Genomic DNA, 27,988 nt, shown 5'->3' with positions numbered 1-27,988 from the left:
GGAGTGTATAGTAAGAGGCTAGCAGTGGAGAATCTAGTGGAGTGTAGTGGAGAATCTAGCATAGTGTATAGTGAGAGGCTGGCAGTGGAGAAGCTGGCAGAGGGCAACGTAGCAGGCTAGCGGAGCGAGATACTTTTTGACTTTTAAACAACTTTTATTGCCGCCAGCAGCTACAGCACTGGAGGCGATTTCGATTCGAAATACACAGTCACCAGCAAACAAATGAAAATGAACGCTACAAATCCACGCGCTGTGGCGCTACAAGCACCGTGCGCAACACGAAACAAAAGTCACGTAGCTGTGGTGGTCATCGCGCACGCCACGGTGACGAGCGAGAACTTCAGAAGGTGAACATGAAGGTGAGAGAGCGAGCAGGGCACACAAGACGAGCGGTACAAGAGGAAGAGTTGTGACAGAGACATGTGGTGTTGAACGCGAGGAGTTCTGCACGAATAAAGTGACAGGAGAAAAGAAGAAGCTTTCCGCGTGAAATAACACCACTACAGTATGACCAAAATTCTGAGTGGAAAAGTTTACATGTTGGGAGAAACCAACACAATCCAGAAGGGCAAAAAATTCCTTCGCAGAGGAATAGTTCGGAGAATCAACATTAATATTAAAATATACAGATAGTCCCCGAGTTACGATGGTCCGACTTACGATATTTCGATCTTACGATGGCGATAGTGATATGACAAAATTGTTAAATATTTTACATTTCGCGTGGCAGGCAAACGCAGCAGCATACGAATCTTGGTGAATACAGTACAATATAATACGTTACGATACGCTCAATGCATGTATGATACGTAGCTTTAGTGATTTCATGTTAGGGTTACCATGATACGATACGTTCAATGCATGTTAAAAGTTTTTATAGCAGATAGGATTGTTTCCTGAAAAAACCTGCTATTAAATTGCAGTTCATATAGGTAGGCTAAGAATGTACCTTTTTTACTTTACATTTTACTGTGCAATACAGTATTGTAATTAATAAATAAATACAATATATAGTTTATGCAATACGGTGCTGTAAATTGCTCTGTTTTGCTAAATAATCACCATTCTTTAAGACTCCTGGGTAGGCTCGGCCATCTTCGACTTACGATATTTTAAACTTACGATGGGATCGTCGTAACGCATCTCCATCGTAAGTAGAGGACTAACTGTACTACGAGTAATATCCGATTGTAAGTAGGATATAAAGATGACAATAAATCAGAAAATTTTGTAAAAAATATGGCATTCGATTTTGGTGGGCGATAAATTAAAATAATGATTAAAAGGCACTGTGCACGTTACCTTAAGGGCCAAACATTTGTCCATGTGAAATAACACCATTACATTTGGTGACGAAGTGGTAAAGAAGGCTAAGAGAAAGAACTTACCTGTCGACTCTTCCGACGATGTGAACAAATGGGAGGTTATCCCTGCTACGGCCCCCGAGAATGTTGCTCAGCCGGCGGAACCAGAGGACAGGTTGCCTTAGGCACAAGTGAGTGAGCGTAAGGAAACTCCAGCCAGCGCAACGAGACGGAGTTAGCGGAATGTTGAGGCACATTTGGAGACCACGCTGGAAGCAGTTACGTACTTGTTCAACATGCTGATAGCGGCAGGCCGGACAACATCTACCGAGATGGCGACGAATGCGACTACTCTTCATATCGCTTCAACAATGCCGACCGCGTCCGAGCGAGCAGGCACGGGACCTGCCATTACAGCGGCCGCGTTAGACTCGACATCTACTTAGCCGACGGTCTGTACAGCTCCATTACGCCGGTTGCCACAGGTCCACGCATTCTCCGTAACCGAGGGCGACTGAACCGCATTTCATTACCGCTTTGAAACAGCATATTGCTCCATCGACTGGTCGGAGCACGAGGCGTTGCGGGCCCTGCCGACGGCCCTCGACGATGACTCGTTGGCCGCCTTCTACTAGTAGAGAGGCTAGCGGAATTCTAAGTGTGAGGGAGATAAGGCTAGCAACAGAGAAGCTAGCGGAGTGTATAGTAAGAGGCTAGCAGTGGAGAATCTAGTGGAGTGTAGTGGAGAATCTAGCATAGTGTATAGTGAGAGGCTGGCAGTGGAGAAGCTGGCAGAGGGCAACGTAGCAGGCTAGCGGAGCGAGATACTTTTTGACTTTTAAACAACTTTTATTGCCGCCAGCAGCTACAGCACTGGAGGCGATTTCGATTCGAAATACACAGTCACCAGCAAACAAATGAAAATGAACGCTACAAATCCACGCGCTGTGGCGCTACAAGCACCGCGCGCAACACGAAACAAAAGTCACGTGGCTGTGGTGGTCATCGCGCATGCCACGGTGACGAGCGAGCGCTTCAGAAGGTGAACATGAGGGTGAGAGAGCAAGCAGGGCATAGCAGACGATCAGTACAAGAGGAGGAATTGCGACAGAGACATGTGGTGTTGAACGCGAGGAGTTCTGTACGAATAAAGTGACACAGGAGAAAATAGGTTTTCCGCGTGAAATAACACCACTACAGTATGACCAAGATTGTGAGTGGAAAAGTTTACATGTTGGGAGAAACCAACACAATCCAGAAGAGCAAAAAATTCCTTCGCAGAGGAACAGTTCAGAGAATCAACATGAATATTAAAATAAGCTAAGAGTAATGTCCGATTGTAAGTAGGATATACAGATAACAATAAATCAGAAAATTTCGTAAAAAATATGGCATTAGATTTTGGTGAGCGATAATTTAAAATTATTATTAAAAGGCACTGTGCATGTTACCTTAACGGCCAAACATTCAAAGGAATTAAAAGCCAGAGTATGTGAGGGGGTTTAATTAAAATTAGGATGATGGATGCCGGTGAGTGCCACTTTGACCAGAAAGATGCGCCTTTTCAACTATGTTATCATCAGAGCCAGCTACTTGGTTCAGCAGGAAAAAGTCCTGGCTGTTGTGCCATGTCTCAATCAGACAGAACTGGGTCACACTTGTGGTCGAGAAAAAGAATAAGTAGTAAAGCCTTGCTAGCTAGAGCGCAGACATTTAGTATAGTCATGCAGCCTAGCACAGCACTGATGAAGACACTCGAATCGTACAACGATGGCACGGCGACAGGGTAGTAATGTCCATGACAATGGTGACGGTATTCACAGCGAAGATAACGCCTGGGGTAGTGGGGCCCATAACATAAGACGAAGGCACCACGAGTGACACCCACACCGACAGGCCTAGCAGTGCCTTTGGCATCGAGAAACCGCATGCCACAGGTGAACGCAATGAAAGATACCACTGGCAACCTGGGGCAGCCACCCCCCAGCACAGACGCCTCCACAGGTGAGGCCCCACACAGGATGCCGCTGGCAATTTGAGGCAGCCACCCACCAGCACAAATGCAGTGAGATGTTATTGGAATTCTGCGCTAGCCACGGAATGCCAATAACAAACACTAGGTTCAAACACAAGGCTACTCATAAGTGTACTTGTACCAGAGCACCCTGGGCCAAAGCTCAACGATTGACTTTATAGTTGTATCACCGGATCTAAGGCCATATGTTCTAGACACTCAGGTGAAGAGAGGGGCAGAGCTGTCAACTTGTGGTAAGTTGGATCCGACACTTGGGGCGCCGACCAGATAGATGTGGAAGGCCCAAACGAATAGTGTGGGTTTCTTGGAACATCTGGCAAGACCCAGTGCAGAAAGATTTCTGTGGCCACCTCCGGGAAAACTTATCCTGCCCTCCAGGGGAGGTCATCATTGAGTCCGAGTGGACGATGTTGAGGATCTTGATTGTAGATGCAGCTACAAAAAGCTGTGGCCTAAAGGCAGTTGGTGCCTGTCATGGCAGCAACCCTAGGATCCGTTGATGTTCACCAGTGGTTAGAGAAACTGTAAAGTCAAAGATGGAGGCTTTCCGAGTGCTTGGAAAAGGGTCTTCCAACTCAATTGAAAGGTAACAGCTTGCCAAGAGGGTGGTAGCGGTAGCAGTTGCTGAAGTGAAAGCCCGGGCGTGGGAGGAGTTTGGAGAGGCCATGGAGAGGGACTACCGGGCAGCCTCAATGATGTTCTGGAAAATCAGGAGGGGTCGACGGGACATGGCCCAGACTCTTTTCAGTAAGGGTGGCGCAACATTGACCTCAACTAAAGAGATAGTCGAGAGGTGGAAGGGACACTTTGAGGAGCTCCTCAACCCAGTGGACATGCCCTCCTCTCAGGAGGCAGCCATAGAAATAGCTGGGGAGGTCGCATCTATCACGGCTGATGAAGTTGCTACAGCGGTCTAGGGCCTTCATTGCGGAAAAGCTGCTGGGGTGGACGAGATTCGCCCAGAGTTGTTGAAATTGCTGGACAGTGTAGGAGTGTCGCGGTTAACACACCACACAATGTATGGAATGCGGGTACAGTACCTATGGATTGGAAAACTGGGGTTGTGGTTCCCATTTTTAAGAAAGGGGACCAGAGAGTGTGCTCCAACTACAGAAAGATCAAACTCCTCAGCGACCCAAGTAAAGCCTATGCCGGAGTGCTGGAAAGAAGGCTCCGCCCGATGGTCAAGCCTCAGATTCAGGAGGAACAATGCGGATTCCATCATGGTCATGGAATAATGGATCAGCTCCTTTCCGTCTTACAGATATTTAAGGGGTCATGGAAGTATGCTTCTCCAGTCTACCTTTGCTTTACAGACTTGGAGAAAGTATTTGACCGTGTACCCCGCAATGTCTTGTGGGAGGTGCTGCGGGAGTATGATGTACCAGTGTCGCTTTTGTGTTGGTCTCCTCCAAGGGTGCAGCTTGTCTCCACTCCTGTTTATGATTTTGATGGAGAGGATATCAAGAGAGCAACCAAGGTATGGAGAGTATCCAGTATGGGGCATGGAGGTGGCGTTGTTGCTTTTTTTAAGATGATGTCCTCTTTGCCTCGTCAGTCAGTGATTTCCAGCATGCACTTGACCGGTTTGATGCCGAGTGTGAAGCATCTGGGATGAAGATCAGCACCTCCAAATCTGAGGTTATGGTTCACTCCTGGGAGACGGTGGATTGTTCTATCCAGGTGAGGGTATGGAAAGTGAGAGCGGGAGATTGGCCAGCGGATCAGTGCTGTGTCCGCAGTGTTGCGGGCGCTGTACCATTACATGATAGTGAAGCAGGAGCTGAGTTCTCGAACAAAGTTCTCAGTTTACAGGTCGACTACATTCTCACCCTCACCTATGGTCATGAGCTTTTGGTAGTGACTGAAAGGATGAGATCGTGGGTACAAGGGGCCGAAATGAGGTTTCTCTGCAGGGTTGCCGGGCTCTCCTGATCGGGTGAGGATCTGGGTAATTAGGGAGAGCCTCAGAGTCAAGCCGGTGCACCTCAGGATCAAGAATAGCCAGTTGAGGTGGTTAGGGCACCTGGTAAGGACTCTCCCTGGAACTCTACCGGGCACGTCCCACTGGGCGAAGACGCAGGGGCCGGCCCAGGACACGCTGGCGGGATTATGTTGCTCGGCTGGGCTGGGAATGCCTGGTAATTCCCCAAGAAGAGCTAGAGTCTGTCGCCAGGGAAAGGGAGGTCTGTACCTCCCTACTCAAAATGCTGCTGCCGCAACCCTCACCAGGACAAATGGATTGAGACACAACAAACGTATAGAACATGTTTGTGTATGTGAAGCACGTGCAGTGCTTAATGTGTCAGGTATGTGTGTAAGTATAGTACTGTAAACAATGTGTATACTGTAATGTATGAAAATATGTAAGTGCACGTGTATGAGTTTAATGAGAAGTACATGCACATTAGGAGGCGATTGTAGCAGCAGCCTACAAGGCCAGATCATTCAGGGTAATTGTCTCGGCCTCGCTGTGCTCTGCATTGCACCACTATCTGAGTAGTTAACCTTGCATTCAATAAACCTTCAGAGCCAGGGTGAGCATCCAACTCCAAAGTATTTCATGAATAGAACGAGGTAAAATTGATGCAAAAACACAGCACAAAATACACCACCTGTTAATACTTGCAATATCAATACATGAATGAACACTGCAGCATCGTCACATTGTCTTAGATAACATGAATCTCAACAATAGGTCCTAGATAGACCAGGCACCTACATTAGCACTGAATAGCTGTACAACAAGAGAATAAGCTACTGTGTTAAATTAGGTCGCTTTATGTAATCACTATACTGCAGCCTAAATATTTAGTGCTGCATATGACACTGAACTGTGGATGAGATACTTCTTTATCCTTGCTCTCAAGAAAGCATTAAAGTTACATGGGCACAAGTCTGGCTCGACTTATTCAACTACAGATAACATTCACAATAATGCAAGTGGCAGGCTTCTTTGTTAACTAGGCCTCATATTCATCATAACAATTTAACAGCATTATAAAAGGCATTTACAGTATTATAACGGCAATTCTAACATTACACTTTGGTTCTTTCGGTAATGTCACGTAAAAAGAAATAAATTAACGCTTCGTGCATGTTTGTTTAGCAGTCAAGTGTCCAGCTCGTCTGTCCACCATGGGCAAGAATTCCACGCAACTTCCCCTCTGCCCCCCCCTTCTCTCTATTTAAGGCCTCGACACAGAGTCTCTCTGTGTGCCTATGTGTGTGTCGCTCTCTGTTTGTCTCTGTGTGAGTCTCTCTCTGCTTGAGTGTGTGTCTGTGTGTCTCCGTGTCTATGTTTTGTCCCTCTCAAATTTAGCAATCTTTGGAAGAACGTCATCAACCAGGTGGGGTGTTGACTGTTTTGTTGGCCGACTCTCTGTGTTGTATTGCATCATATTTCCAAGTTTACTATGTTTGTTTCCTCATTCATTTGTACCTGATGATGGTTGCTTGTGTTGCCATCGAAACGTCGTATTCTATTATTAGTTAATGTAATTTTTTTCTCCGTGACTTTCCCGAAAGACCCAAAGAATATTAATTCCTGCAGTCACGAAAGCTTCGAATCTAGTTTGAACCACCTCTACGGGGAGGGTTTGCTGTGGTTATGTTTCACACTTAACTTCTAATTTAGCAATCTTTGGAACAACGTAATCAACCAGGCTATGCGTTAACTGTATGCTAACCGACTCTCTGTGTTACATTGCATTACACTTCCAAATTTTACTAAATTTGCTTTCTACCATGCTTGTTTATAATTTCGATTTAAAGCTTTCGTGACTGCAGGGATTCATCTTCTTGGTTCTTTCGGTAAAGTCACGTAGAAGGGAAATAATAAAATAAAAAAAATAAAACAAAAAAATAATGTTTTATTTTTATTATTTTATTATTTCACTTCTACGTGACTTTACCGAAAGAACCAAGAAGATGTTTATAAGTCCATTCAGTAATTCCACTCAACGCTCCGTGATTGTTTGTTAAGCAGTCCAGTGTCCAGCTCGACCGTCCCCCATGGGCAGGAATTCCACACAACTCCCCCTCTGCCCCCCCCCTTCTCAGCCACACGCCGGCAGCGGCAGCTGATGAGTGATGGACCCCGTGCCGACAATGACAGTCGCGTGCTGATAATGACAGCACAGCAGCAGCGGTGCGATCGGCGCTGAACTACGACAGCGTCGACGCGATCTCCTCGTGGGTGTGCATACAGCTACAGAAACGCTCATTGTCATGTGACAAATGGACAGATAATTTTCACCGTGATGATAAGTCCACGGACGTGTGGTTATAAAGTTATTAGCTCGTGTTGATGATGACGTGTGACTGGATTGGCACAGTTTGGTGGCGGAGGAATTATCTCCTCTCTGTGGATCTTCTCCTCGAGTCGTACTTATCCCGATTTATTCTCCAACGACTCGCGATACGTTCACTTCTCAACAACAGCGACTCGCCAGATCTCCTTTAAACAGCTCCGCTGCTGGCTCGCGTCAGCTTTTCAACTCCTTAAGCTCCTCTATAGCTTATTGCGATGATCTCATTACCGCTGTTTTACGTGTCCTCTTCGGCTTCTCCACCGACTTCCACAATATGTTCAGCGGTGAATTCTTGTCTCGTGATCGGGCGACTTTGGGGCCGTCCATACATGACGTCACGCGATTTTGGTACGTTTTTTACCCCCCCCCCCTCGTCACACGGCGTCACAAAAAGTCAGACCCCCTCAAATATGACGTCACAAAGCTCTGCCCCCCCCCCCCACAAAAATATAAAACATGCTTCAAATCGCTTTAAACTATTGTCATTGTAGTGCGTATTTAATGTGGCGCTGCACTCTGATGTTGTAGGAGAAAACATTTATTAAAAAGTCGATTTAATTAAGTAGAACGTTGTCTATATTTATTTAAAGTTGCGAATTTTGATGTGACGTCACATTTCTCAACCCCCCCCCTCGTCACACATCGTCACAAATGTCTGAACCCCCCCTCCCCCCAGGTGCGTGACGTCATTTATGGACGGCCCCATTCCAATGGCAACTCGCGATTGCGCTCGGCCGACGTGAACCAGTGTCCTTTGCCACTGCTGGTCTGCCCACGGTTCAGTGGTGGCATGCGTAGATTTAGCAAAAATCATGGATTGACCAATGTGTACGAATTATTTATTTCATTTCGTACCCAATCTTTCTCATAAGAAATAGAAGTGCTCTCTCCGTTGTGCGAGACAGTGGGGACCTTCCCAATTTGCCAGGCAGTGGGGATTTTGAGGGCGCCACAGTGGCGAGATGTTAACAACCTCACCTGGTATACAGGAGGTCGCGGATTCAACCATGATGCCTGAATATTTTGAGTTTGCATGTCCTCTTCGTGGTTGCGTGGATTTTTCTCCGGGTCCTCCGGTTTTTCCCTCCACATTTTGAATAATGCGTTAGGAGTATGTGGCTGCTATAAATTGTCACGTAATAAGCCACTTCATTGAGCTATCATTGGTGGCCAGGTCGCTTCTAAAAAATAGCTACAGCGATACCTTGACTTTCGTCGCTTTGCTCTTTCGGCCGTTTTAAATTATAACCACATTTCAAATTTCGTCCACGCGCTTTCCTCTTTCGTCTGATTTCATCCCAAACCTTCCATGACGTCCGCGCCACGCGCCATCTTTTTCGTTTAGTTTTTGAATAGAAGTCGTTCAGTGAGCATCTCTTATATTTGTGTGTTTATTCATATGTGAATACTGTAGTTATTTCTGTGATTACACTGTAAACAATTCATAGTTGTTTTTTGTGATAACAGTATAATACTACAGTGTATATATTTCAAGTTATAATTTTGTTTATTTATTTTTGTTGAAATATTGTTTATTTTTCTTTTATTTCTGTTTATTTAGGTTTCGCACGCATGTGTTATATACAGTGGGGGAAAAAAGTATTTGATCCCCTGCTGATTTTGTACGTTTGCCCACTGACAAAGAAATGATCAGTCTATAATTTTAATGGTAGGTTTATTTGAACAGTGAGAAACAGAATAACAACAAAAAATCCAGAAAAACGCATGTCAAAAATGTTATAAATTGATTGGCATTTTAATGAGGGAAATAAGTATTTGATCCCTCTGCAAAACATGACTTAGTACTTGGTGGCAAAACCCTTGTTGGCAATCACAGAGGTCAGACGTTTCTTGTAGTTGGCCACTAGGTTTGCACATCTCAGGAGGGATTTTGTCCCACTCCTCTTTGCAGATCTTCTCCAAGTCATTAAGGTTTCGAGGCTGACGTTTGGCAACTCGAACCTTCAGCTCCCTCCACATATTTTCTATGGGATTAAGGTCTGGAGACTGGCTAGGCCTTAATGTGCTTCTTCTTGAGCCACTCCTTTGTTGCCTTGGCCGTGTGTTTTGGGTCATTGTCATGCTGGAATACCCATCCACGACCCATTTTCAATGCCCTGGCTGAGGGAAGTAGGTTCTCACCCAAGATTTGACGGTACATGGCCCCGTCCATCGTCCCTTTGATGCGGTGAAGTTGTCCTGTCCTCTTGGCAGAAAAACACCCCCAAAGCATAATGTTTCCACCTCCATGATTGACGGTGGGGATGGTGTTCTTGGGGTCATAGGCAGCATTCCTTCTCCAAACACGGCGAGTTGAGTTGATGCCAAAGAGCTCCATTTTGGTCTCATCTGATCACAACACTTTCACCCAGTTGTCCTCTGAATCATTCAGATGTTCATTGGCAAACTTCAGACTGGCATGTATATGTGCTTTCTTGAACAGAGGGATCTTGCGGGCGCTGCAGGATTTAAGTCCTTCACGGCGTAGTGTGTTACCAACTGTTTTCTTGGTGACTATGGTCCCAGCTGCCTTGAGATCATTGACAATATCCTCCCGTGTAGTTCTGGGCTGATTCCTCACCGTTCGCATGATCATTGCAACTCCACGAGGTGAGATCTTGCATGGAGCCCCAGGCCGAGGGAGATTGACAGTTCTTTTGTGTTTCTTCCATTTGCGAATAATCCCAACTGTTGTCACCTTCTCACCAAGCTGCTTGGCGATGGTCTTGTAGCCCATTCCAGCCTTGTGTAGGTCTACAATCCTGTCCCTGACATCCTTGGAGAGCTCTTTGGTCTTGGCCATGGTGGAGAGTTTGGAATCTGATTGATTGATTGCTTCTGTGAACAGGTGTCTTTTATACAGGTAACAAGCTGAGATTAGGAGCACTCCCTTTAAGAGTGTGCTCCTTACCTGTATTAAAGACACCTGGGAGCTAGAAATCTTTCTGATTGATAGGGGGTCAAATACTTATTTCCCTCATTAAAATGCAAATAAATTCATTACATTTTTGACATGCGTTTTTCTGGATTTTGTTTTTATTCTGTCTCTCACTGTTCAAATAAACCTACCATTAAAATTATAGACTGATCATTTCTTTGTCAGTGGGCAAACGTACAAAATCAGCAGGGGATCAAATACTTTTTTCCCTCACTGTAGTTACTTTAATGTACGATTTTCGCTGGCCAAAATACATTTCAAGCTAAACAAAGGCTCTGCTTTGACATTCGTCCATGCTCTGCTCCCTAACCAGACGAAAGTGCAAGGTATTCTCCTGTATATAGTCCGGTGGGCCTTACCTGGTAAAAAAGAAAAGTTCGTTCATTGGACATCCACAACTTGGCCATCAATCTATCCTCTGTCGGAGATAAAGGCAGTGCATGTATATTTGACCTCGTGTTCCACTCCTGGTGCGGCACAGCTGATCACTAGAATGAGCACCCGGATTCGGGGGTGTCTCTGGCACATTGAGCCAACCTCAACGCCTTTCTGCCGGGTTCTCATTTTTACATCGCTCTCAAGTCAAGTTAGACTCCTTTCTGAGGTGTCAAGTTCCATTTTATGAAAACACGTATATAACAAACAAAACATTATAGAGCCATGGCAACTAATGCATTATGCTCAACTCGTTTCTTCAATGGTATACCCACGACACTGGCTTAGAAGTAGAAGCAACGTCCTTTGAAATGACTACAAGAATTAGGACTTCATCTTCTTGGTTCTTTCGGTAAAGTCACGTAGAAGGGAAATAATAAAATAATAAAAATTTTACATAATAAAATACAATTCTCACGACGTTTTGGCCACAACGCAAGCAGCCGTCCTCATGTGAAGAACAGGGCTGTCGGAAAGACAGCGTCTGAATGTGAAATAAATTAGGGCTTCGTTTTTTTTCTTCTCAATCTTAGAAATAAATCATTTGCAATTAAGACCACACCTCCAAAAGTGACGTGACTATGTAGTTCCTCTACAGTTTGTGGTGGTTGGTGTTCAGCAGGATTCACAAAGAATCTGCCAGGGGCGCAACGTGAGCGCTGTTGACTGGAGGAGCTATATACCATCGAGGACCTCCCGAATGAAACTTGCAACGTTGTCCGAATGTTCCATGTTGACTGGGTCGCCAGGGCTACAGACCGGGTCCTATCATGTGCCCGATACTGGGTGAACATTTGGATGTAGTGGCAGCATACGAGAAGTTCTATATAATTTCACTGGTCAACACACTTTTTCTGACATAAGGTATTCCAACGGTTTTAAGGTAATTTTGGGGTGCTGATTCCAAATCTGGCATCAGTTTGTGTCTATCACATCAGGTTTTTGAGATATCAAATATTGCATTTTCAATAAAAACGGCAGAAGAAAAATATTAAATAAATGTGGATATCTACATAAAATGATATTATAAACACACTATCCTAAAAATACAGCACCATATTTTATCACTAAAGCAGTCACTGACTCGCAACAACTTGCATCATAAGTGACAGAGTTAATTTCGGGTAAAATCAATGAAAATGGGGTATGCCGATAGCATAAAAATGATGTGATAGAGCAAATCTGAGATCAGATTTGGAATCAGCACCCTGAAATTAGTCTAAAACAGCTGCAAAAGTCCAGGCCAGAAAAAATGTTTTTTTTTTGTTGACCAGTGTAATTAAAGACGCTATTATTTGCGTTTATGCTACTGTGTGACATCCTTAACCATTAAAAATATAACAAAGTATTTAACAATCGCAGATAATTATCTCGTTGATGTAGTTCATCAAATTGTTTCAAAATGTATCTGTATTTTTACACCATTTATGTTACAACTATAGAGCCCTTGTCAGTCGGCCAAATCAAAAATAACCATTAACCTTAAGTAGAATCCCTGCAGTCACGAAAGCTTCAAATCGAAATTTAACCTTAAGTTATTTGTAAAATGCTTTAACAGAAACGTGCTACCATTGCCGCTTCTTTGACAGTCATATCAAATGAAAATTGGGGGGGGGGAGAGCGGGGGGTAATAAGCTTTTGACATTTCAGCCAACTGACCTTCCTTCGTATAACATATTGTCACGTAATGGAATATTTCAAAGAGCAAAAGAAGTCACTAAATGAACCATGTATGAAAACCCCCCCCGTCCAATGCAATATTTATTAACACAGGAACTCATCCACTTGTATAGCAGCAGCACAACACAGGGACATAATCGGACAGCCACCGCCACCTAAAAACACAGCGACGTCCAAAGTTGTACACAGCGACATGACTGCACGAGGAGGACGACACAGAGACGACCGCTGGTCATACAAGTGGCGCCATCGGCAAACCGCTATGAGAGTCGTGGGCAGGAGGAGCATTCCCACCGTCACCGTAACACGCTGTCGACTGCGGTGAACGAGTCGTAGCGGCCCTGGGAACGGGCGTTACGCGAGAGACTCTGAGTGGCATATGACAACACGGTGTGATAGTTACGGCCCCGCTTGGTCAACGTTGAATTCTTCAAATGTTCCTTTCGGTTTGACAAGCACCTAACGCATTGCTAACACGCACTGACATATATCACTGGTCAACATTGAACGACTTTTTTTTTAAAGTGCAAATCTACAAGAACAAAGACACCCTTATTGGTCCTAATTGTCTACATTCATATTCAGCGAATACATTCTTTAGAGTGAGGACCCTAAAGTGTCGAAGCTTAAAATGCACACAGACATTCTACCACTTATCGGCCATTTTAAAATTCCATGAAACTCCGTCCACAATATAACATTTACATTATATCCCCATATCGATATTTGTGCTTTTGCATCATCTGTTTCATATATATATAATGTATAAGCTATGTATATGTATGCACATAATTCAAATATGTAATATACACGTCAAAGATCAACAATGTGGCCGTATAGACTGTCTGGGCAGGTGCTGCTCAGCAAGCACCTATTAAGGCTAGCATGGCACACGAGGGGGGGGGGGTTCGTTATGGTCAGCGCCGCAAACACACGGCCGCCTTTGTCTCCCAGGTGCTCGTGTTGACAGTTTACCTTGGAGAGGGCCAGATTCATCGAGTGACTGGCACCGGAGTGCATGGCCAGAAATGAGAACCGAATTACGGGGTTTGTATTGCAGTGCACGCACCACGGCTCTTTCCACCTCACACGCGTAGACTCAAACTTAACACGTTGCAGGCTTTCGCGACCAATATCATCCATGATAGAGGTTTTTGTGTTAGATCGCGTAAATATATAAACGCGTCGTTAAAATCCCGCCACCACCCGACACAGCCAACTAGTAAGGGTTGTTACGTAAACAGAACGTGGCCAATTCGTCAGTAGTACAGCACACCGGTGTGTTGGAGAGCCAAGTAATTATTGATGAAGCTAGTTGTAATTACTGGCGAAACGTCGTACTCAAATTGTAAATGTTGTGGCCTGGCTTTCCAACACACTGGTGTGCTGTACTAGTAACGAATTGACGTTCTGTTTACGTGACAACCCCTTACTAGTCGGCTGTGTCGGGTGGTGGCGGGTTTTAACGACACATTTATATATTTACGCGATCTATCCCAAAACCCTCTATTATGGATATACACAAACTGTTTGGACGTACACACACACACACTGCATACCCTAAGCACTTCCTCCAAACTTGCGTGAGCAACTGCGGTGTCTTAAAACTGCACGTTTAGGATACGAAAGGAATACCGTTTTCAATCAATCGTGAAGATTCGTGATTGCCATTGTGGATATCCGTTGCCTCGGCAGCACAGTGTGCCACTCAAGCCTCTCTCGTGGAAAAATCAACCGTGACTAAAACAGCTTGCAGTTATTTATTTGTCGATACCTGCCGATACTGTGCCCAGAGATATCCAAAGCATTGAAATGAGAATCTTTTCTTGTGTACAGCCAATTGACCTTGTACATTTTTTTTATTTTGTGGTTTTACTCGCCATCACGCCCGATGTGCTGAATTAATAGCTAATTGGCACGTCTTGTTCACGTGAAAAACCTGAACTGAATGGCTATGTCGGGTGGTGGTGGGATAACGATCTAACCCAACATTTTTTTTATTATGAATCATATTGGTCGCGAACCCCTACGTGTTCAATTAAATAAAACTGGAAAAGTTGTTGTGGCATGCACATTCCCTTTCTGATCCAGAAGCAAGTGGAACCGAGCGAAACACATTGATACAGAGGCATCGGCACTGATCCACTCTGGCAATTACATAATCAATAATGCAGGATGTACATTGTATACTGTTTACAGCAATCAAAATATGCTCGTAAAATGCTTCTCTCTTTAAGACAGCCCTTTACTTGGCATGTATCTTCCAATATGCTTTTTATATTTAACATATCATGTGTTTATACTCACAATGTATCGAGATAGCGATACCTATAACTGCCCAGAAGCGTCCTTCACTATCCTTCTACACAGAGGCCGATCTTGGCACCGCTGTTACCAGTTTTCGGCAAGTTTACTTAGGGCTCGGTCCTCATGTACCACATCAACCCATATCTTCTCAAGCTCCTGCTGTGCCTGTTGAGCCCCCTCTAAATGGCCAAACGGAAGCTGCTTGGTCATGAGGTGACTGGGCATGTAGGGCTACATGACTCGACCAATGCATTCTTGTCTCTCAGATGGACTCTGATGAGATTGTGCCCAGATTTTCCAAGTTACTGCGAATTTCCCACGTAGTCCAGTTTATTTAAATCCAGCATAGACCGCAGGCACTGACCTGAATGTTTCAAGCAGGTGCAGGTGTTCTTGTAAGTGGGTCCACATCTCGCAAGCAATGAGAAGAGAGGGCATAATTTTGGTGGAGAATAACCACACAGTTTCCACACAGCGTTATGCAGCCGATAACAATATAATGTCACTCAACTGGTTCGGCGTAAGCGCTACAATACAAAGCCATAGCTGCACTTGAGTATACTGCCCACATAAAATGTACTGTATATGTGTAGGTACCATAGACATGCGTGTATATCCCGTGCATAAAACATGTTCTCGATTTATTTAAATAATGTTTCCTTTTGAATTAAATTCAAGACAAAAATATTACTCTTTTACAACAAATCTAGCCGTTCATACCAGAACACGTAAGGAAGTAAAACCGTATCGACAAAAGATGTAACGTTCCAAACGTAATGCTTATCTTCTGTGAAAGAAAAAAAAGACATATGTTATGTTCATTTGGGATGTTCACACAAAATATAAAAGTATAAATTAATAAAAAGGCAAAAGTTGGAATTGCTTTTCAAACGCTGAACTGTTGTAATGTTTCAAGCGTAACTGCTACACTTCGTCTTCCTGCAGTCTGAGAGCGCTGTGACTGTGTGATCGCAGTGGATATATTTAAAGTTGTTTGAATTGTGCCCGTATTAATAAAACAGAAGCAATTTATTATACGGTATTGATAAATGCCGAAGCATTACGTGACATTTGCCTTTTGTCGGGTGTTGCTTTTTAATACAAAAAGTATCCATCTATTTTGTATGTTACGAGGTCAGGTCAACTGAGCTGTAGAGCTCTTTTTCAGAAGTAACCTGGCCACAAATGATAGCTCAACAAAGTGGCTCATCACGTGGAAATGTATTGCAGCCAAATAATCTAAACGCGTGTTTCTGAATGTGGAGGGAAAAACCGGAGGACCCGGAGCAAAATCCACGCGAGCACGAGGAGAGAGACACGCAAACTCCAAATATACAGCAGCAGGCGTCAGGGTAGAAATCGAACCCACGACCTCCTCCATACCAGGCGAGGAAGTTAACATCTCACCACCGCAGAGCCCAGTAGGATACGTGGCAAATAATGATGAAATGATAAAGGCATTGGTGAAGCAGCATCAAGCAGTGTAAGCAAAATAATTCAACACAGTCGTCAATAACACTGACGATACTCCCTCTGGCAATACCCCCTCTGGCAATACTCCATCTGGCAAAACGTCATCGATTGTATAGTTTCTTCTTTTAAGTCCACAGTGGCATTGACGAACGGTGAGTTGTATTTTTGTTAATTGTGCACCACTGGCAACCGAACGCAGCATTACCGACAACAAATAGTTCTATCAAAACGGTATTGGTGTAGTTAATAAGATGCGTACATTTTTTTTTACATCTAAACCGTGAACGAAAAAATATTTTCGGTTGAAGAAAAAAAGCGCGTACAACTAGTACGCACAACAAAAGTAAAAAGTTTCGGGATAACTGGGTTTTTCACACGAACGGTTGCTCACGACGACTCATCGATAGACCCCACACATATATGTTCACACAGCTACATCATCAGCGAGCTCTAGTCTATTTTATCCCGATGAAGCACGATTGAACGTCTAGAACAATAAACACTGTGCTGTCAGATGCAGAGTAATGCTTGGCGACAAAGGGGTGCTGATGCCACAATGGCGCGCACACTTCCACGCACGAATATGATACGGTGAGGTTGCTTTTCGGAGTGCACCAAACCCCTCTTCGAGACGTGTCACTTCACTCCTACGACTACACGAAATGCGCATCACACCGCTAAAGTGCGAAATGTTAATTTCGAACGGTTTGAGGTACATGTCATGCTTGTTTCATAAGTGGAAAAAATGAATTTTTAATTCGTTATGAAAGTTCAAGTAATTGTGTTTAAGCAGTTCATATAGAATCCTATGGTAGCGGTTTAATGTACAGAGCTACCTATATATAGTGCGACACACATTTGTATATTGTTTGCATCTATCGTATTCATTATACAATGACAAAATGATAACACCACATCTCGAGAAACTCAATTTCCTTTCTCTTCTCAAATAGATCGTAAAATTAACTCTGATTCAATATTGACACAGTGCAACATTAACATTTTATGACCAAAACATCCATTTAATTTGCAGGGCCTAGTTCTTACTCTTTCAACAACAAAGTTGCAAAAACCCGTCTTTTGAAGTTCTATTTAACGGTTAGCATTGCTTTGGTATAACGAAAAAAAAACATTATCAATGCAAGCTACGAAAGTAAAAACAAATACATACATGAACGTATAATAAAGTAGCGATACTAAAAAGAAAAGAAATCCGTGGTGGTAATAATAACAGTGCAACAAAGTTGAGAGAATATTTCCCATCGAGAGCTGGGGCTGGTGGGAGGGGGGTGTGCAAGTCCTCTCGCCCCCCCCCGAGTTCACTCCCTTTAGTAGTGAACCACTCTGGTGGTGGTGCCCCCCCCCAACCCACGGCTCTCCCCCCCCCCCCCACTCCGACCTGGAGCCAGTGCCGCCGAAAACCACGATGATCAGAGCAAAGAGCTCGATCCGTAACCACCAGCAAGGAACTGCGGCTGAGCTTGAATTATAATTATGCGAGTACGTGAGCGAATCCACGATATAAACTAAATATGTTCATAAATTATTGGTTCTTTCGGTAAAGTCACGTAAAAGGGAAATTAAAAAAATATAAAACAATCAAATTCTCATTTTTACATTTTTTTTTATTTCCCTTCTACGTGACTTTACCGAAAGAACCAAGACTATAAATTCCTGCAGTCACGAAAGCTTTAAATCAAAATATGTTCATATGGTTATTTTGGCAAGCGGGTTTCGCAGTGCACCCTCATGCTCAGTGCATTGCCACGCGTTGACGCAAACTATGAAGCAACGCGCGTGGATATGTTCCGTATTTTTTCTGTGAGCTGATATTACTTTTATCTGTGTGCAAATCGGTGAAACTATAAACTATTAAAACTATGACCTCTTATTTATTTTACCACGTAAGGCCCACTGAGCTGTATAGCCCTTTTTCAGAAGCGACCTGGCTATCATAAACGATAGCTCAACCAAGTGGCTTATCATGTGGAAATGTATTTCAGCCAAAAACTCTAAACGAGTGTTGATTCTAAATGGGGTGGGAAAACCCCGGACGATTTGGAGATAATTCCACGCGACCACTGGGAGAAACAAGCAAACTCCAATCATACAGGCGCCATGGTCGGGATCGAACCCACGGCCTCTTGTATACCAGTCGAGCTCTTTAAACGTCTAGCCACCGTGTCAAATGCGAAACACTGGGTTTAGCCGACAAGCGTCGAGTGTTTCCACCGCAATAGTTGAACAATGCCCCGGCCAGTGTACAAACCGCACGCGAACGAAAACGATGCACGCAAAATATTTACGTGCAAGCTCACTTTGTTAATACGTTTGTAACTAACTCTATTTGAAATGAACCACAAAGCTATTCCGATTGAATTTCATTGAAAGTGCTTAAAACTTCCAATTGCATATTTAAACAAAGGTCAGCGCGATGCATGTTTATATTCGTAAATAAGAGGGTGTTTCAATGTTTTGAGACTTGTCAAAATTGTGTAACCTGTAAGTGCATTTTTAGGTCAGATTTAATAGTAAATACGAGCATAATCCTGCTACTTGCATGCAGTATATTTTCCAAGATTTGACCACTATATGGATGATCAAGTGCAAGGTTCAAGTTTATTTTGTTTAACCAGATGGGCACTCAAGAAATCAGGATAGTCTCATTTACAAGAGTGACCTGGGGAATTAGTCTACCAAGAGGAGGCAACGATTTCACTTGAATTATTGTATCATGACAGAGATGGGGACACCCTCCATATTACGTGACAAGCACTCCCATTTCCCTATATTTTAAATCAAAAATTGGGGCTGCGTCTTATAATCGAGTATATGTGTGTGTGACCAGATTCATGCAACTTTATTGACACCGAGAAAAATGTTTGAGGTGCATCTTAATTTCCAGAGAGTTTTACAATCTGGACAATACAAGAGTAAATTATGAATTGTGGTTAAAATTGACAAGTGGATGGAATGAACAATGACAGAAGCAGTAGGCCAATCGATGCCTGAATTCTGGAGAGCATCGACTCTGCTGAGAGCCTGATTTGCTATGCAGACAAAAATGTCGTGGACTCTTTGTGAGAGTGGTGCTTCAGCATTACAATGCATTCCGCCACACTTCGCACGCGCAACTATATACTTGTTGGTAACTCCTGGATGGAATGTTCTGGAATTATCGGGTTCATCACCCAGCAGTGGCGTTGACTCCAAAGCGAAGCTTCAGTGACGAGCCTATAAGTGTTGGCTGCTGGGACAAGTGTATTGCGTTATTTGGGTCTTTCGGTAAAGTCACGTAGATAGGTTCAAAGAAAATAACAAAAAAATGATTTAAAGCTTTCGTGACTGCAGGGATTCATATTCTTAGTTCTTTCGGTAAAGTCAAGTAGAAGGGAAATAATATCTACGTGACTTTACCGAAAGACCCAAAGAATATGAATTCCTGCAGTCACGAAAGCTTTAAGTCAAGATTTAAGTGTATCGTAGTAGAGGGTGACTGTGCCAAGCCTCGGCAGACCCTCAACTCGCGAATTCACTTGTGGATGTACCTGAACATCCATGAATGGGATTGTTCTCACACTCGCGTTACCCATCGCTTACTGGCCCTCTTGACTCTCTGTTTTCGACCTCCCCTGTCGCGCTGATGTCATATTCCTAATGATCATTCGGAGAAAGAATTGGTCACGGGTGGCGCGCAAACAAATCCTGGCAAGAAAATCGTGTCTTCGCGTGCTCACGTTCTTATTCTGTTACGTGTGTACTTTTGACTAGAGAAAACATGCCGTTCATAAATGCGTAACACTGCATCGGTACGGCATGTAACGCAGTTGATCTATATCGGATGTGGCGACATCGTCTGCATATTATATGTGTGGATAAATATCAACAATACATATGTACAATCGCAGCATAAGCGCGCACATTTATATACATATTTAATATATACATATGCACAGTATGTCCATATAGGTATATGAATGTTTTCAATTATATTCACATTAATTTAATACACATTTAACATGTTACTCCTGGATATGTTTGTTAAATATGATGGTGTTTGGGGTAAACAATACAGATACATTAAACAAAAGCACTACACTTTAATCTTACTGCGACAATATTAATTTACATAGATATTTGACTGGTTTTCTACAGCAGGTGTATTTTCCACATGTTAATGGAATCCTAATGTTTGATTTCCATTTGATTTTCTCTTACAATTATTATGAAATAAGGGACACACTACAAGTTGTGATCGTGTAAAATGAAAAGGTGGAAACACACAGTTCAGCATATTCTTGTTTTTTTCGGTAAAGTCACGTAGAAGGGAAATAAAACAAAATAAAAAAATTCCGTTTTATTATTAATTATTTTTATTATTTAAAAATAAATTATTTTATTATGTTTTATTTTTCTTATTTTCTTATTTCCCTTCTACGTGACTTTACCGAAAGAACATAGCATTTAAATCCCTGCAGTCACGAAAGCCTTAATGTATTCTTTCACGCAGATACGATATCGTATCAATTTGACGATATGACGATTATCGCGATATTCAGTGTCCTATATCCTCGTAATTGTATTTAGCATCGTTATTGTATTGTTACTGTGCTTTTCCGGACTTCTTGCACACATGAAAACCACTTAAACGTTCTTCAGCTGCAGCTCACTCGACGTAAGCCTGCTACCGGTCTTATTTTCTTTGCAATTTGTGATGCTTATAACGCACGTACTGACAGAAACACGAAGATACGCATACATTTAGGACTGCACAATTGACGTCATATAATCGCCATGCCGTCAAATCTTCCGAAAAACTTTTACAAAGCAGTAATGTATAACAGCGATTTATTTACACACTTTAATTACTACGTTTGTTATTTGGTAAATACAATATTAAGCAAATTACAATGGTTAACGATAATCACGATATAACGATATTTAGCAGAACGGACGATACTATTTTTGTGGACCTTCTATCGTACGACGATGTGTCGAGGTATCGCCACATTGCAGCCAACCCTACCACTACTCCTCGTCGAAAACACTGACACACGATTTAACGTAAATTGATCAATTATGTGAAAGCCACGGAAGTTAAACGTATACAGTGCCGTGTGTATTCATCATTTGGACAGCACATGCTCTTAAAGATATTCACACGGCAGGAAAAGCAAAATGGGTTTGATTAATCTACACTTTTAATCGAGCATTTTTTGTTTATTTTAAGTAGATGCATTTGCTCCACTTAAGCTTGACACCAAACCTGCAACGTTTTTCAATTTGTGGAATTCAGTAGACTGAGTGGTTTTTTTCTATTTACTGGTAATAACATTACAACATAAACACAGTGCTTAACCAAAGTAAACAGCGTTAACTTTAATTTGTTTATGAAATGTCACACTAGTGGTGATTTCACACAGCAGCGTGCTTCTCATGTACAACTTTGCACGAGTTACTTTTGAGAGTGTTCTTTACAGGTGCCCTTTTCTACATTTTCTTAAGCCAAAATCGCGTTATTAGTTATTTGAAACACGAATTTTGTTCAGTCATACACATTAAATAAACCAAAAATACGTATCACTAGATACTGTACATATAATACATGTATTTGTATGTATGAGTCTATAAATTACATACATACTTTACATATTAATATATGTATATACGCACACCGTACATTAGTGTACAGTTATGCTCACGTATATACTTTACACACACGATACATAAACATAGTTGTAGTAGTACACTACAATTATGAATAGATTGCGATAGCATACCGTATTTTCTCATTTGTAAGACCAAAAAAAATGAATCGCATTGAAGTGAAAACCAAAGTTGACAATACTCACAGATCGTCTTGGATGGATCTGCAGGTTTATACTGCTGTCACTGATGTGCGCACACGATTCAGCAACACTTTGTAAATGTCGCCCGGAGAGATGACGAAAATACGCTTTAACAGGTCACACACACACGTCCTGCTTTTGATGCTCTTGGGTGGCCACCGCAGGATTAGGCGGAGGTGTTCATGCGAATTGCTTTATGTAGCGATTGGGTATTGGGGATTATTATGAGGGGGGGGGGGGGCATCCCTCGCCCATGCCCCTGGCACCGTCGACCACTGCAGCATCCGCGTGAGTGAAGCACATTCGTAAGGGGCGGCACACGGTTAATAGAGGGGGCCCTGTTTTGAATTGGAAATCATTCTCAGCTATTTTTCGCTTCAAAAACAACTACAGGCCAGCAGAGAATGTCTCAAGACCATGAAACGCATCGTTAACACGGGGGACAAAATAGATCTGTGGGTCCATATTATTATTTGTACCAGAGAACGAAGATACGGTTTGATGCAGGAGGGTTGTACAGCATATCGAGTGCTGCTGTATGTGTGGTGACGATGAGACTGTGTGTAGCCACATTGTTATGAGCATATATATGGTAATTAGCAAAATGTACAAGAAAATAGCAGGGATAGTTCATGTATGTTGAAATATTGTTTGCATTCAAAATTATTTGAAGTTTTTCTTTGTGCGTCTCATATGTTTAGATATATATTTATCTTCAAATGATAGCTGCTTATTAAATGAGTGACTTCATGGTGTTGAAGCAGACAAAGTGGCTGATGGGTCACTTTAGTTGTGATGACTGTGCACAAGGTGAGACCCATAGTCCATCGTGATATGGAAACCTTTTCAACAACACAGTGAAGTGACGTTAAATTAACTGGAGGTAGACTCACCCTCCCTCTCTTTACTGCCGCAAAGATGACGGTGGAGATTCACGAACATGAAATGCGGAATGTAATTCACCTGACTAGCAGTGGATAGTGAAATAGGACAAAACTCGATCAAATGCCACTTAGCTCCTACAGCTGCATTAGAGTGGCATACTGATATCAATGCGCCATGCTAGCAACACAGCGATCAATTCAACACTCGGCACCTTACCCTTAAGCCACCGGCCTCTGTTTGGCCTTGAGTAAGCATTGGAGAAACTATAGAGTTATCTGGGATGCCGTTGGCCAGCGACAGCTTTGCCATTAGGCCCACGAAACGTGGGCACTTTTGCAGTAAATCGCACACAGCGATACATGATGTATCCCTATGGGCGCAGATCTTCAGGAACACAGGCATAAATCAAATGTTAGCGTCGTGTACAATCGGCCAGATAGAAGATAAAAAAACACCATCCAAATAACACCTGGATTCAACTTCGATATGGGTATCTCATTGCACCCCTCATCTATGCAGAGAAGCCCGCGCGTTTATCGCCGAGCTATGGAGCGCTTCAGCTCTCGTCACAAGCTCACTGCCTCGCCCTCGCAGCTGGAGCGTCGCTCGACCCGAGGTCCTAACCACCGGGGCCCCCGTCGGCGTCGGCCAGGGTCCAAAGGGGCCTCCGTTGGCTCCGGTCTCGGCGCATCACAACGCGGACGCGGACGTCGAAGGGGAGGCCGACGTCGACGCCGAGGTGGACGGAGACGACGGAGGCTGGGGGCTCAGCGACCACCAGCGTCGGGCGTTCTGCCGCTTGCTGGTCATGTAGCCGTCCATCTCCTCCTCCTTGCGAGCGCGCTGGTAGTGGTCCTCCTCCTTCAGGTACCAGACCGGTGGCCAGCGATGCAGCTCAAAATACAGCAGGTTCTCTGGTGACGGGGAACGACAAAGCCAGAGATTTGGAGTCAGGAACGAGGGCATACGTTGCCCGAGAACAGGACAATGTACGTGTACGCCATCCCAACGTTGAGAACAAATTCCGTTATGAACACGCATTAGTGTTTCACGTTTTGAAATTTCACGTTTTCCACTTTCAAGGACAATTTCAGTTCTTTGTGTGGATTTTAGATTGTTAAAGTAACAACAAAAGCGACGTCACCCCAATATAATGTGACACCAACTGTGTGACATCACTGCATGTGCCGCCGTATTTTTACGCCATTTTAAAACAAAATGAGTTTTTGGACCGTCTGACATTTCATATCCAGGCCTAATTTTTTAGATGTTTCAGTTTAACCCGATTTTTTTTCCGAACACATCATAATGCCTGCTATTCAGGACAAAGCATTTGCTTTTATTTCCATAGGATGCGGTGTGACCTACATATTGTGATGCTAATTATTGTCGTACTCTGGGCCTCCGAAGGAGATGAGCTCCATGTTCATTTTAGCATGGAGACAATTTGAGATTCGGTCTATTGTATGATGATGAAGACCACCATTTACATCGTTTAAAGTCACCGTCATAGCTTCTGCTATTTTGAATCACAATAATCTCGCTATGATATTTCAGATGGAAGGTGAGAGTCTCGCTATACTAATACTACGAACTCAACAGTCCTGTGCAGTGGAAAACATTTGATATATTCCATACATCCCGTAACAATTTCCTTAATTCTGTCTTTACCTTCGGTTAGCACGGTTGGCTACACACAGTGCGAAAGAAGTTCAACATATATGCATACATTAATAACCTCAATATACTAATAAATAAGGACTTCATGCACACATTCACCTGGACTCATGGCCCGCATCTCTTTTGGGTACTTGCGGCAGACGCTGTTATAGTTGGTGCAGATGTGGTGCAGACACCAGGCGGCCAGCTGATCCGCATTGTGGAACTGTGGGGAGCGGGGCGAGGATCATGAGTCAGATGCAGCTGCATGTAGCGAGCAGAGCCACCTGCATGCAGACAACGCTCTCCTGTACTCAACTTCGTCAGTGTCAGAAAATCATCAGAGCAAAGTGCAGAGTAAAGTCGCCCTGTCTGTGTTTGTCGGGTCTGTACCGCGTGTCGTAGGCCAGCTGTCCGACGTTTTGCACCGCGTGCCAAATAATGTTCTACGGCAGGAACTACTCGTCCAACTTTTCGCATCACGCGCAGGGAGATTCTACATCGGGAACTGAAGAAGCCCCGGGCAACACGCGGAGCAAAACGTCAGATGTCATGCCAAAAAACACACGGTATGACTCGACAACACGATGGAGAGCTGTACGGCACAATCGCGAATATATACACAGCGCCACAGTCCCAATGAGAGCGACGATTGGTCTGCAAAATCCACTTATGGATAATTTAATATCGTCGGTAATTTAGCATTTGTACCCAGTTGTGTGATTCCTACAAAAATGGTCGTGTGTCTTGATACGTTAACATTATTAATGATTAAAAATGATCTCTGCTTTGAACTTTTAAATCTGTCCATATAAAAAGTCTCACATGGCATTCGTGACTTTTTTCAGAGCGGCCCTAATTGAGATTTTAAGCCAATACACGTTTAAAGTTCTGCTTGATGTGCTGGAAAAAAATGCGTAAGAGAGGAGAATATTGAAAGAGTGCCCATATGTCTTGTTAGAAACCTGCGTGCAGTGATGGCCCCTTACATCGGCACCTCTTTGTATTATATGGGTGTGCAATGCTACCAATACTGCTCATAGGGCCCTATGTAACCACGACAAAGTCACGCAGGCTAACGGGCTGTTTGGACATGCACCACAATTCCCATTTATTTGTTCTGTTTGTGCAAATGAAGCCACTGCACGCTGCATGCACCTGGTGGCGTGATGTTAACTCCCTCGCCTGGTATGCAGGAGGTCGTGGGTTTTATCCCGACCCTGACGTCTGTAAATTTGGAGTTTGCATGTTCTCTCTTCCCATGGGCATGATTTAATTTTCTCAAAGTACTCCGGATTTTCTCTCCACATTCAGGTTTAGAGTATTTGGCTGCTGCTATCAATGTCCACGTGATAAGCCACTTCGTTGAGCTATCATTTGTGACAGCCAGGTCGCTTCTAAAAAGGAGATACATAGCTCAGTAGAGCCTTACCTGGTAAAAAAACCAATTGGTTGGTACCATCATGTTTACCTGGGCCAACTCCAGGTAGACAAGACACTCTCCGTCGATGTCAGCGCCGCGTTCCATGGCCCTCCGCAGCTCTTGAACCGCATGCTGCTCTGCACGCCAAGCACAGCCCCATGAACGGTCTGCATTTTAGCGCCGCCGCAGCAACACAGTCAACTCGTAACTGTCCGACGTGCCGTCAGATTCTGCCATGTCATGTCGTCCGACACGACACACTGACGTCGTTTCGCTGCACTTGCTGGGAGCTTGGAACTCAAGTGAAGTTCCCGGCGCGTGGAGCAAAACGTCGGAAGTCGTGCCGAACAATTCGCGGTACGACCCGAAAACGCATAAGAGAGCCCATGCTGCACAACCGCAAAAACCAGTGCAGTAAATCCACACTGTACAACCGTTTCAGGACCCATTTTCAGGCTGCACTATTCGTTGTTTGAATATTGCAGAGCTGCTCTTTATGTGCTTCTCAAATCTGCATTCAATATTATTACGCGGTCAAAATGGGATTTTAATCTTCAGGATTTTCCATGATGTGCTAATCCAGTTTCGATATCATACAACAACAAAAAAATCACAATGAGATTTGTCATATGCCAAAAACTTCACTATTATCTTCAGCACTCTCGGATCAAAGCCAAATCAAGAGACGTTTCACTGGTCTGCTTCTCTGTATATATTGCCTTTCTATGACTGCCTTTTCGTAGCATAAAACACTGTTATGTATTCGACTGAAATTGCAAGAGTCAGAGAGATGGAGCCTTAGGAGAGTGTTGCTGTATGGCTATGAGGGCCTACTTGGTATGCATTGGGGTTTTCACGATATAATTTACTATGATATAATACATAATCATATTTCAGAATCTGATAATCGCGAAATCAGTTTCCCATAGGTTTGTAATTGTGCTCACATTTTCCTGCATTGTTTTCACGCTGTTGTGATTGTATCTAGAAATTCGGATTACTTAGAATGTCTTCCACTTCAGTTCACTCAACTTAAGCCTGCCATAAGACCTATAATCATCGCAACTCCACAACCTGTAACGCACATTACAAAAGCAGTAATTAAGCCGAGGAACTGCGAAAATGATCGACCTCACATAATCGCCATGCTGCAGATTACTTGCGATTATAATTTCGCAAATATTTCACCGGGAAAGAACGTATTTAAAATATATATAACGAGCAAATATAATTATAACGTCACGATATTTAGCATCACGGACGATTCGACGAACGTGCACCTTACATCGTACCTCCGATCACCACGGTCACACCTCCGATTAGCATGGTTGACTACGTACGGTACGAAAGAAGTTCAACGTACGTACGTACGTACATACGCATTCATAGCGATGCCACATCACGGCAACCCGAGCAAGCATGCACCAGACCTCACGACGACGCAAGGGCAGGGAAGGTTGGTCAAGGATACCTGTGAGCGCCACGAGACGTGGGAGACACAGCTGGTTGCCCAGAGCGATGAGCTCAATGGGATCCAGGTGTGAGTTGGCTGTGAATTGGCCAGTGTACAGGTACTCGAGCAACGCCTGCAGACACGCTCGGCTTGTGCCAGGGAAATAAACCTGTGGAGAATAGATCACGCGGCAGGGATACGGTCAACACGGTTAGTTTGACGACCATGTATTGT

At 43.6% G+C, this 27,988-nt stretch overlaps 1 protein-coding gene across 4 annotated transcripts in view; it reads right to left on the bottom strand.

Annotated features, from left to right (window-relative positions):
- Nucleotides 1–21,085: 21,085 nt before the first annotated feature.
- Nucleotides 21,086–27,988, bottom strand: part of LOC144931566 (rho-related BTB domain-containing protein 2-like) — a 92,239-nt gene continuing 85,336 nt past the window's right edge. For 3 of the 4 annotated variants that reach the window (XM_078855544.1, XM_078855542.1, XM_078855543.1), the window contains 4 exons: nucleotides 27,773–27,923; nucleotides 26,350–26,438; nucleotides 24,999–25,104; nucleotides 21,086–24,133 (listed from right to left, as the gene is read on the bottom strand). In XM_078855544.1, the coding sequence (XP_078711670.1) occupies nucleotides 23,910–24,133; nucleotides 24,999–25,104; nucleotides 26,350–26,438; nucleotides 27,773–27,923 (570 nt within the window). In that variant the 3' untranslated portion in view covers nucleotides 21,086–23,909. Of the gene's footprint in view, nucleotides 24,134–24,998; nucleotides 25,105–26,349; nucleotides 26,439–27,772; nucleotides 27,924–27,988 lie in introns of those variants that run through there. The other variant, XM_078855545.1, reaches the window with a different exon arrangement.

The sequence above is a fragment of the Lampetra fluviatilis genome, chromosome 4 (assembly GCF_964198595.1).
Source record: "Lampetra fluviatilis chromosome 4, kcLamFluv1.1, whole genome shotgun sequence".
Taxonomy (NCBI): domain Eukaryota; kingdom Metazoa; phylum Chordata; class Hyperoartia; order Petromyzontiformes; family Petromyzontidae; genus Lampetra; species Lampetra fluviatilis.
Note: the sequence above shows the minus strand (reverse complement) of the source record. Positions and strands in the feature narration are given on the sequence as shown.